General features: G+C 34.0%; 1 protein-coding gene across 14 annotated transcripts in view; it reads left to right on the top strand.

Annotated features, from left to right (window-relative positions):
- TMTC3 (transmembrane O-mannosyltransferase targeting cadherins 3) overlaps window positions 1-11,589 on the top strand; it is a 49,022-nt gene extending 37,433 nt beyond the window's left edge. For 9 of the 14 annotated variants that reach the window (XM_039365189.1, XM_039365180.1, XM_039365184.1 and 6 more), the window contains 6 exons: window positions 1,181-1,301; window positions 2,498-2,609; window positions 3,977-4,080; window positions 4,507-4,676; window positions 4,814-5,040; window positions 6,232-11,077. In XM_039365189.1, the coding sequence (XP_039221123.1) occupies window positions 1,181-1,301; window positions 2,498-2,609; window positions 3,977-4,080; window positions 4,507-4,676; window positions 4,814-5,040; window positions 6,232-7,049 (1,552 nt within the window). In that variant the 3' untranslated portion in view covers window positions 7,050-11,077. Of the gene's footprint in view, window positions 1-1,180; window positions 1,302-2,497; window positions 2,610-3,976; window positions 4,081-4,506; window positions 4,677-4,813; window positions 5,041-6,231 lie in introns of all 14 variants that reach the window. The other 5 variants (XM_039365188.1, XM_039365193.1, XM_039365185.1 and 2 more) reach the window with 1 other exon arrangement.
- Window positions 11,590-12,122: the final 533 nt, after the last annotated feature.

Below are 12,122 nucleotides of genomic sequence, written 5' to 3'. Positions count from 1 at the left end.
ACCCTTTCCAGGATCCCCCAGCGGGATGAAACCAGATACGAAAGATGGAGCTCGTCTTCCAGCGTCCGTGGCACCACGATGGCAAACTGGAAGTCTCTGTTTTTTGTTTATTATTATTGCTTTAATTAGTAATTATAAAACAAAACTTTTAATATGTTTTCTTGTTAACACATAAGCTCTGTCAACTCTGATGTATTTCTAAAATAAAATATTTGATCTTTCTGTTCCCTCAGTTATAGCTGTGCAAATAGTTATTATATTAAACATCCAAGGTAAATTCACAGACAGGGCTTAAAGTAGAGTTTTGATTTTCCTTTGGAGGGAAAGTGATCATCAGTTGTTTGACTTCTTTTTTTATTCAAAGAAACAAATACTTTATTTTGCATTGCTTTCTTCTTAAGAATGAGAATTTATTTATTTATGAGACTTATATACCGCTTTAAGTGCAAGCACTCTCTAATAAATAAATATTGCTTCCTGAAATAAAATTTACGGTAGGTTTGCCTTCATGGTTTTGTTCTCCATTATCTTTTATGCCTTCATAGCAACAAACTAGAAATGAATGTTGAAACTATAATGATAGATAGATAGATAGATAGATAGATAGATAGATAGATAGATAGATAGATAGATAGATAGATAGATAGATAATCTTTCCAGTGTTTCATATGGCCAGTTATGTATAGGCAGCTGTATTTCTTCATTTTGGTAATAAAGTCTAGATTCCAGTTATTCCAAATAATAAGCCCTATTTTTCAAAGTAGTGATATTTAGTTACTACTGGAATTCATCAAGTTTCTAATGATTCAAACAAGCTAAGAACAGCTCAATGGATTGAATGACAAATATAGTCAGTAGCTATACTGATAACAGAAGCAACTTCCATCTAAATAGGTTTCATTATCTCTTTATATCTTATTACTGTTTATTTGTAATAAAGTGCTAAATGCAAAATGACATTGCATTTAGCAAACTGCCTTAGTGCTTTTTCTCCTATCAGCATCTGTTCTGCTTCCTGAAGCAGCTTATTGTGAAAATATGGTTAATGTTAAATTGGATCCAGAATTGTAAACTGAGCTTCTATGAGTTAAATGCCCTTATTGGGAAATATGCTGTCTATGTTAGCCTGGGAATTCAGGAATTACATTAACCACAACTTTTTTTCATTTTTATTTGCTAGTACCCTGAGAAAGCTATCATGGATTTGTTTGTCTTTGGTTTTGTTCATTCATGCCTTAAAAACATTGCAGAGGAACTGGGATTGGGAATCGGAATATACATTGTTTATGTCTGCTTTAAAGGTACAGTATTATTATTCTGAACTCTTATTTCTGACCGTAATGCATTCTTGAAGGACTTGTGTCAGGAAAAAAAATACTTCAGGTTTGACAGCCTCTGATATCTTAGTTTTCAGAGCTCTCCCTTCCTCTCTAGGAGGGATACTGGGAATTAATAAATGTAGGTTGTCCTTGGCTAAGCGAGCATTGAACTTACAGCATTGCTGAAAAAGTAGATTTAAAACTGGTCCCTGAACTTATGGCTGTCACAGTGTCTCTGTGGTCATGTGGTCACTATTTGAGCACCTTGCAACCAGCATGCATATATGACAGCTGCAGCATCCCTTAATCATGTGATTTACATTTGTGATCTTCTCAGCTGGCTTCTGACAAGCAAAACAACGGAGAAGCCAGGGAAAATCTACAAGTCATGGTTATATGACATTGTGCTTAAGGACTTCAGATTATTTTCTAAACCACAGCAGAACTGATATAATTTGGGAACTGACACATATGTTTCTCTTAATAACCACATTGCTTAACAACTGATGATTGATCAGTGCCAATTGTGGCATTCAGTAGAGATTGCCTGTAGACGAAAAATCCGAGTCATTCTACTGAAACAGAGGTTCTAAGGTGTTTCCAGCTAAAACTGTATATGTAATACTGAGAAATTTCTGTTGCCCAGTCATTTTTAGTGTGTTGGAAGTTAGAAATTATTAAATGTGCCTCTAGACAGTAATATTAACTTACTGAAAATCAAATTTTCCTTTTGTCCTGATTCCACCCACAATTTTTCTGACTGTATCCACTATCATACCATCTCAATCTTTTATAGCAGCCTTCTCCAAATCAGATGTCTTAAGAGATGCAAACTGTAACTGCCAGAATTCTCATTGTGGCCATGACAGGTACAGAATTCTGGAAGTTGACATCCGTGCACCTGGAAAGCATGTAGCTGGGGAAATAAGCAATGTACTATCTATCATAAGATTCTAAATATCTGAAGCTATCATTTTAGATTCTAAATTAATGAGTTCAGTTCCAAATGTCTCTAACATTAATGGAGTGCCCATAAAGCTTTTATACATTTTCTTAGTACATGCATAGGCTTATACACTCATCCTTAAAACATTCCACATCAATAGATTATGCTTTCATAAATGAATTATTCAGTTTGCATAGGACTTGTTTGTTTCTGACATGTTTTCTGTGTTCAGGTAAATAAGAACAATGCTAAACTCTGGAATAATGTGGGTCATGCTTTAGAAAATGAAAAGAACTTTGAAAGAGCATTGAGATTCTTCATACAGGCCACCCAAGTGCAGCCAGGTGAGTTGTAAGAAATACCTAGCATGAAAGGCAATAATATAAGAACTTTCTTTGCATAATATTTTCCCTATAACCACAAAGACTTTGCCTAACATTAGTTGGCATACAGCTACTGCAACATGGACCAGAAAGCTTTAATGACTCATGTTGCAGTGCTCCCTCGAAGGTGCTGCCTTTGAAGACAACTCAGCAATTACCACTGATATAGGCAGTTATGTTGGTCATTACAGGTTAATAACTATTTTATGTTTGCTACACTGGATGGCATTTGGGATCACTTTATCTGTAAGACCATTGAGGGTTGTTTTTTTTTTCTTGTCATTGCAAGAGATGGAAGGATCATTGTCCAGAAGGACAAGCAATCTCCTTGGTTGCTCCAACATTGTAGAATTTGTTGCCTGCAGAGATATGTCTGTTCCCTCTCTTGGCACTCCAGAAAGTCCTGAAGACCCCTCTTTTTAAGCAGAAATTTGTTCTGAGCTAATATGATAGGATGACTCTTCTTAGCTAGGTTATTGTGGTCTCAAATTATTGCATTTTACTAGGAAATGTTATTTTGTGTTTTTCTGTTAACTACCTAGGGTGATACATTGGAGTAATACCATAAATTGTGTAAGTGAAATAAATGTTAGTGTGAAATCTTAGAAACATATAAAATTTTATGAACTTATATAAGTATGAAAAGTTTGATTGCATCCTGAGTCCTTAAATGTAATGTTTTTTAAAAACTGCTCCATCTAGGTATTATTAAGTTGCATATTAATCTTTCATGGCTGATTTTCCTAAGGGAAAGCACTGTAGTTCAGGGGCAGAGCACATGTTTTACGTGCAGAAAGTTTCATGCTCAGTCCTTAACAATGTAATTTAAAAAGAAATGGGTAATGCTTTACAAGAAAGATCTCTACATGAGATTATAGGAATATTGTATTTATCAAAGTAACTTGGGCGGCAATGTACATCACTCCAATTGATGCCAGATTGTAATCCCTCATCATTGTCATACTGACCTAGGCTGACAGAATCCAGAGATAACTTAAAAGCATCCTTTGCCTGCCTCTGAATTAAACAGCCAAGAGGCCCAAGCAACAATAAAGCAACCATATTTTTTTCTGTAATGTGTACAATATGTGTGTTTGTGTTTTGTACTTGGAACATTGCAAAATTCTTGTGGTTTTGTATTATCAAATAAATGTCTTGAAATTTCTTGAATGTATGTCATATCAGTCATATTTTAAATAGGAAAAAATGGAAGTGGGAGTGGGGAGGATTTAATATTTATTTGATTCCAGTTTAAATTGTTGTGACTGAGACTGGAATTTTAGATGATAAGAAAGAACTGAAGGTATTGCTTATCTTGCAATTTGCAGATGATATTGGTGCTCATATGAATGTAGGAAGAACTTACAAAAATTTAAACAGAACCAGAGAAGCAGAAGAATCCTATTTAGTTGCAAAATCATTGATGCCACAGGTAAGTGAAATAACTGCTTATTTGGGAAGTTTCATTAGATTTGGAATGTCTTTTTAAGCAAAAGATATTGGGGTCACAAGGAGTTTTCTTTTTTAGTTTGCTGGAAATTTTAGCAATCAGTCTAGTTCAGCCTTTTTCTTGTCTTGTCTGTATTTTCATAATATTATAACATTTATTTTTTTAAAAAAATAAAAATATACTGTAGGTTATTAATTGTCTGCAGTTATATTTCAGCTTGCTTTTGTATTAGAAAGATGTATTCTCAGTTCAAATGAAAGTTGTACTTAGTTTTAAACTAATTATACTTTAGGCATTTCATTTCATAACTACAGTCTTTGAAACTGTTATAGCTTTCATTGTGTTATAGTTTTGATAAATGTATGGTTAATGCTCTTCCAAGCATAATACAATTTCTTCTGCTGTCAGATTATTCCAGGTAAAAAATATGCTGCGCGAGTTGCTCCTAACCATCTGAATGTTTACATAAACCTTGCAAACCTGATTCGGGCAAATGAGTCTCGTCTTGAAGAAGCAGACCAATTGTATCGTCAAGCCATTAGCATGAGGCCAGATTTCAAACAGGCATACATTAGCAGGTACTTTATAATCTTATATTCATAATGAAATGTCAAATGTGAGTAGGCAGCTCTATTGTCTAAAGCAAGTGCTATTTTAATAGCAAGAAAATGGAGGGAATGGAAACCATATAATTTAAAGTTTTGATTTTCAACAGAGGTGAATTGCTTCTAAAGATGAACAAACCTTTGCAAGCTAAAGAAGCTTACCTAAGGGCTCTTGAATTGGATCGAAGCAATGCAGACTTATGGTATAACTTGGCAATTGTTTATATTGAATTGAAAGATCCATCTGAAGCTCTGAAGAACTTCAATCAGGCATTAGAACTGAATCCTAGTCACAAACTAGCCTTGTTCAATTCTGCACTATTAATGCAAGAATCTGGTATGTATACCTAGAACTTTAAAGCAAAATTTTAAAAGTTGTATTATATTTTATTATTATTTATTATCATGTTTTATTGGGAAAAATACAAAAAAGAAAAACCAGGAAAAAAATACATGAAAAACTCCAAAACTAAAACAACATGATTGATATATGTCACATATTAACAAAAGGTCAAACCAAAATTAGTAATAATCAATGACTCTCTAGCATTATAAAATCACAAATTGATATTATAAAATCTATGCTATACTCATTTAATGAATAATCAAGTTTGCTTTTTCAAAAATGGATAAGTAACAAATTTGTAGAACACAATCCTATTTCAGGAGTACAAATTCTAAGCAAGTTAAATAGTTCCCATTCAGAATGGTTTGTCTAAAATGTTGGCTTTGAAGAATATATTTTAAGAACTGAGTTCCTTCATATTAATAATCTTCTCTCTTAAGTCAGATTCTAGCTTATAAGAAATGGATCCCTTACAATTAAACACAAGACAGTGTCATTGCATGGTGAATTGTGTCTTCAGTGCTGTTCTGCAATGATTGTGATTTTTGATGCAGTGATTAAGATACTGTATAGGCACCTAGGAGAGTCTGCTTCAAGGAACATTTTGTCATGGAAAATCATTGTCTCCCAGCAAAACTTACCCCATAGTGTTGCTGTTACAGGGAAAAGTAGGGAGGAGGAAGTGGTATATATTCCATTTTGAGTTCTGAGGAAAGGTGAGATGTATCTCTAATAAATTATTTTAATAAGTTATATTCCAGTGTGGGGATACAAACAAGATTTGAAGCAATAATTTTAAAGGCTTTGGGATGGAAGCAGTGGGGTAATTTTCCTGGGCCACAACCAATTATTTTTCAGTATTTGAAAGGATCAGTTGTTATTTTCCATTCAAAGCAATGGAATTAATTAACTGAAATCCCAAACATTATATAGTTATTTTGGTTTCCAAATCCATTTACCTCAGTGGGACCAAAAATTTACTGTAATGATGTTGGGAGAAAAAAGTGGGTATATAATATGCTTCCTCTGGATCTTTCAGACTCTAAGAAGGATCCTATATCAAATTGTAAAATTTATAGTATCATGAATCTAAAACTACAAGCATAAGTAACAAAGACTATTAATACTGTCCTATTTGTACAGCACTGGATAGTCCATATTAATGTTCTTTTGTTGCATTAGGTGAGGCCAGCCTTAGGCCTGAAGCCAAGAAGAGACTTCTAAGTTATATAAAAGAAGAATCTCAAGATGCAAATGGTTATTTTAATTTAGGCATGCTTGCAATGGATGATAAAAAAGATGATGAAGCCGAGATGTGGATGAAAAAAGCCATAAAGTTACTGCCAGGCTTCCGCAGTGCTTTGTTCAACTTGGCATTGCTTTATTCTCAGACTGCAAAAGAACTGAAAGCTTTACCAGTGTTGGAGGAGTTGTTGAGGTACTACCCAGATCATACCAAAGGTTTAATTTTGAAGGGAGACATTTTGATGAACCAAAAGAAAGATATACAGGGAGCAAAACAATGTTTTGAGAAAATTCTGAAAATGGACCCAAACAATGTGCAAGGAAAACACAACCTCTGTGTGGTTTACTTTGAAGAGCGAGACTTATTAAAGGCAGAAAAATGCTTAGTGGAAACACTGGCCTTAGCCCCACATGAGGAATACATCCAACGCCATTTAAGCATTGTCCGAAGTAAAATTGCTTCCCTCAGACTAGGGGACACAAGTGTGACTCATACAGAAAAAGTAGCATCTGTGGAAGGAAAAAAAACTCCATCTGAACACTTGAAAGAGGTAAAAAAAGAGCAGAAGAGCCCTCAGACCACAAACACTAATGTCAGCAAGGAGCAAAGGAAGTCCAAAAAACATGGAAATAAAAACACTACAGACAAAGAGACAAAAAAGAAATCGACAAAAGAGATAAAAGAGATAGAGAAAAAAAGAGTTGCTGCACTGAAAAGACTGGAAGAGATTGAACGTATATTAAATGGTGAATAATTATTTAAAGCACCACTATAAGGGAAACTGGCATCTATTTTGCAGATTTTACATGTGCATTGCATGTGTTTTCAGTCAAAGTGACCACAGGGTGCTTTTGAATTTGGAAACAATATTGAAATCATAATGTTAACTAAAATTGAAGAAGATACACAATGAATAGGAAAAGCCATGGCTTTTAACCAAGAATGCTTGGTTAAGGAGTTGCACATAATTGACACACAAGGACTTTTCCAGCAATGGAAGCTATATTCTAGTATTGCTGGTTAGAAGAATAGCTTATTAGCCCAGAAACAAATCCCACTAAATTAAACTCCTTATTTGAAAGTAAGCAAGTTAGGGCTTGGCTGCAAAATACTTGCAACCAACTATGCTCAGTTCTTTCTGTTCTCAAAGAACAGTTAAAATGCTGATAGATAAATATTAAAAAGAGCCTCAGGTATATTGGTCACCAGACTAATTTTACTAGAGAAAACCATGGGTCTGAGTATTTGAGCATTGCAAATTTGGATGACTATTTTTTTATTTCATACATCAAATCATTTTTTCTATGTAAATGTATATGGCACATTCCCATTTTGTCCTCCTGCTTCCTTGTAAGTATTAATGTTCCAAATGAATTGGGAATTAATTAGCAAATACCACTTGTGTTTCTGTATGTGCATGCAATCATTTGATTATTTTTTTTAAAAAAACTTCAATAAATCACTACAGGTACAGTGATTTTCCGTATCACGGGGAGAAGCAGGAGTACTCATCCCCCAAAGATAATCCCTCTTGAAAAGCTTTGCCCTGTTTGTTTGGGGTTTTTTTTGGCAGCTCCATACTGTGATGCTTCAAATATAGGAAAAATGTAACTGTTTCTGAACTGTCATCCGTTTATTAAGAAATCAATGTAAAACATATGGGATCGTTTCTAAGGTGATGGATTTTTTTACCTCTTTTATGGTTGAATAATAGATATGCAACATCTCATAATATATACTAGGTATTTTTTTAAGCTCCTCACTGATTAAATTGCCTTCCTGTGATAATGCATTATAAGGAATGGCAAACCATTACAGTTTTATTTGCAATCACGGTAATTATGTTTTAATATAGAAAATGTAGACCTAAACCACATAATATCAGCTACCAACTGCTTAAGTGACTTCTATGAAGATTAAGGTTGAAAAGAGAGGAGGGAGTGCTTCAGCTCCTTGGTAAAATGCAGGATTTATCTAAACCGAATAAAATCTTTTGCAACAAGGAACCATGTTTGACATTTTGAAAGTCCCAGAAACTTAAGGTACGCCTGCAAAAGAATCTTGGAAAAAAAGCTTTATCATGGTATACGTTAGCTAGAGAAATGATCTGACATGGTATAAGACAGATTCTTATGTTCCTGTTTGGAGAAACAAAACAGGTATAGAAACAAAAGATAAGGTGAAAGAAATGTCTCTTGGCTGCAAATAAACAACAGGATTTTCTTAGAATTGGAAGTTGTAGGAACTGAGTCCATAACATATGCCTGCAAATAAATCCTTATATTTGAGGGAAATAAGTCTGATAGCAAATTCATGTCTTGAAGCATCTTTTCTTCAGATGCCTTAGCAGGCTAATAGCTGGAGGTGTATTCCTCCCCATCATCATGTTACACATAATAGATTGTCATGTGACAATCATACTTGTAACTTACACAAAGATTACTTATTGCTTTAAATCTCAGTATAAATTCAGAAATTCTTTTCAGCTTGAAAGTTTCTGGTGTAATTCCAAACATGAATTTTCCATTTTTGTTGCAGAAATTTGGGCATTGTAATTAAATACTTGTTTTGCTAAATTTCCTATGATTTTCATTAACAGCTTTGTTAGGATAAGATAACTAAATCTCTTATGTGAAACTTGAACTCATCATTTTTATATCTGTGGCTATATATTCTTCCTCAGTTTATCTCTGGATCACCTAAAAGTGTTTTTGTTTTTATTTTATTTTTAATCATTTTTTTTTCAAATATGTTAACTTCATGGATGTTGAAGAAATGTTTACATGAGCAAACTTACTGAATTCTTTATTATTTTTCCCCTTTCTTCATAACATGTCTTAGCATAGGTTGTGGTTAGTATGAACTCCAAAACAATCAGAATTGTTACTTTAAAAAAAAAGATGTGTCACAAGCTCAGGAAATCCTAGTAGTTTCTACAGGACAAAGATTTCAGTTTTTTTATTAAAGTATTGAATGGAAGGAGCCACACAGGCTAACCAAAATATGCATTTGGATTCTAGTACAGTACAAAGCACTTTTATGCACATATTGATGGGTGCTGAAATGCAAAGGGGGAGCTGGCAGTTTCTCTGATGGCAAAGCATCTCACTGAGGTGGATTGTGAAAGATGTGCCAGTCGAATATTGACATATCACTGTGTCATCTTGACTGATATCTTAGTTTCCTCCAAAAATAACTTGACATTACCCATAGGCAACACTCTGAACATCGTCCAGTTTCTCTGCCTCGTTGCCGCTGGTTGGCTTCATCCCATGTTATTCCACAGATTTTGTTCTGGGGGGAGGGATGTGCAGAAGAGACCATAGTGGGGAAGGAAAATCTTACTGTGCATGTGGATTGCTACCCAGTCTTGAGATAACTGTATATGTTTAAACATAAATTGGAATGTCTATGAAATAATAAACAGTGGCTTGGTATGTGCATAATTTCTGTGTGGGGTGTAGTTTTCTAGTTGACAATTTACTAGCATAGACTTTTTTTAAAAAAAGTGGGGGGAAATATAAAATAATGACATAAGGAATGTATAGTAAAATTAAGCAGTGCCCTCAAATAGAAGGAAATTCTAAGAAATATAGATAAATTACTCAATGAAAGAGCTGTGTGTGCATTGTTCTGCTACCAGAATTTTTTGTCCGGTCAGTATTTCATATTTCTCAGTCATCAAATTCTGTAACACTAGAGCTTCGCTATAGTACTTCTCAGTTTCTTGCTAGTGAAATAATAATAGTTAGCTAAGCTTTATTCAAAATGAATTAACAATTAGAAAACAGCTGTATATCACAGAAATCCTGCAAAATCCTCCAAACTATCAAAACATATGCAGTGGCTTTCCATTATTTGTATCCTGCAAACTAGTAGCAAATTCAGCTTACAAGTTGATCTTAATAGATGACAAAATTTTAATGTCAGTTTGGTTATCTCACTTTTATACAAATCCCTATACTCAATATTTTATGATGGCAATATCTTTTATATAAAGGTCATTTCTTTATGTAAAGGTGCTTTCAAAGCATGCTGGGCTTGAAGTGAACAGCAGATTTTTAAAAAATTATTTCATAGATAACCCATTTATTATAACATAAAGGGTGTTTTGGATCACAGTTCATCACATTAGATTGGTTTTTTGATAGCATAGATATGAGATGGGTGAAAAGTAATGCCTCCAATGTTATGAGTCCATAAGTGGCAGTACAGATGTGCATTAAACTCTCACATGTTATTTAGTATCTGTTCTTTCACTTGGCAGAAAATTAATATGAGAAAAGTGTGTTGTTATTGTTTATGAAGTGGTATGCTGGAGTTAGTACATATTCCTGTGCTTCAAGCAACATAATGCAATTGAATTTTTAACTACCAAGTATCCTTCCAGATGAAATTCATCATTAAAGTCTTCATAGGCTTGTAAAGTCCTCTTTATCATCTCAATCTTTAGAAGTTTTTCTGAATTTTTCTTAAAGTGTGATGCCCAAAATTGAACATAAAATGTATGATGGGATCTACCAATTTAGAATAAAATGTGAATAATTTCCTTGGGTCTGAAAATGTATACTTCTGTGGATGCATTTGCTTTTTTTTCAGCCACTTCAAACTATTCATCAGTATGCAATCTACAATTCAGAAATATTTGTCACAAGATTCTCCCACAATATCTATGTATGTGATCTTTGTTTCCTAAGTGTGAATTTTTTATAGTATATCTTCCAAGGTATTAGCCATCCATCTTTACCACAAAATGCTCACAATACATATCATACAAGTTACTGCTAAAAAATGAGATATAGTTAGTCTGGCAAGTCTTGTTCCTGATAAATCCATGATGAATTCTGATTAAAAGGGATTTTTTTTCAAAATATTTTTAAATCCACCTCTTTATAATCTGCTGCAAAATCTTTTCATGCATTAATCTTAGACTGACCAATGTCAGTTCCCTGTATTTTAATAATAGCAATTTATACTTTATTAAATGTATATGCCACCTGACACCCAACAACTCTAACTATTTTGTGTATGTTTAATTATTTCTAATTAGAGTTGTTAAAAATATTCTTTTCTGCACTTTTATACCAGCTTCATGGTAGTAAATTAATGATAGCAATTTTGGTTTCAAAATGTATTTCAGTGACCTTGTGCTATTTAATGACTGCAATGAAGTTAGTTTATGTTATTTCAGTGAAGTAAATATGTGTGAAATCCTCTTGGGGCAATATGGTCCTTCATATGTGTTAAGTTCATAATGGGTAACTGTATGTATAAATGTCCTGGTTTTTATTACACAGATTTCTTTGTAACAGTTTGTCTCCTTCCTGGGTTCCATGCTTTAGTTACATTTAAAGGAAAATATTCAAGGGAATTCCTCCCACAATTTTTTTTCCCCCAAGCTGGGAAGAGTGATGGACAGATCTTTAACAAAACAATGTCAGTTCTACAGTAACTTCATTAATCTCCTCCAGCAACAAGATAAACTCAAAAACATTGTCATGGTTCCGACAGATGAAACTCTTCAAAAGAACTTTGAGACATTGTTTACCTTAAAGAATCCTTTATTCGGGAAACAAAGTCTCAGTACTACATAGTTGAAACCAAAAACTAAATTCCCCTCTCCTGGATACAAAGTAACAAAGCACAATTCCCTCCTCCAACAGTCATAAATCACATTCCCCAATTAGCTTGAAGAGCTGGCTTTCTCCCCAGCTCTCCAGCCCACCAAAACTCTATCAACTCTGGGCCCAATGACCTTGGGTTTCCATGGCTGAATTATTGTTAAGACTAGCTGGGCTAGTCTACATTCCCCCTCCCAGCATCAACT

This window comes from Crotalus tigris, unplaced genomic scaffold, assembly GCF_016545835.1.
Source record: "Crotalus tigris isolate CLP2741 ecotype Arizona unplaced genomic scaffold, ASM1654583v1 scf7180000019971.1508617, whole genome shotgun sequence".
NCBI classification, from domain to species: Eukaryota; Metazoa; Chordata; class Lepidosauria; order Squamata; family Viperidae; genus Crotalus; species Crotalus tigris.
This window is presented reverse-complemented; position numbering and strand designations above follow the sequence as displayed.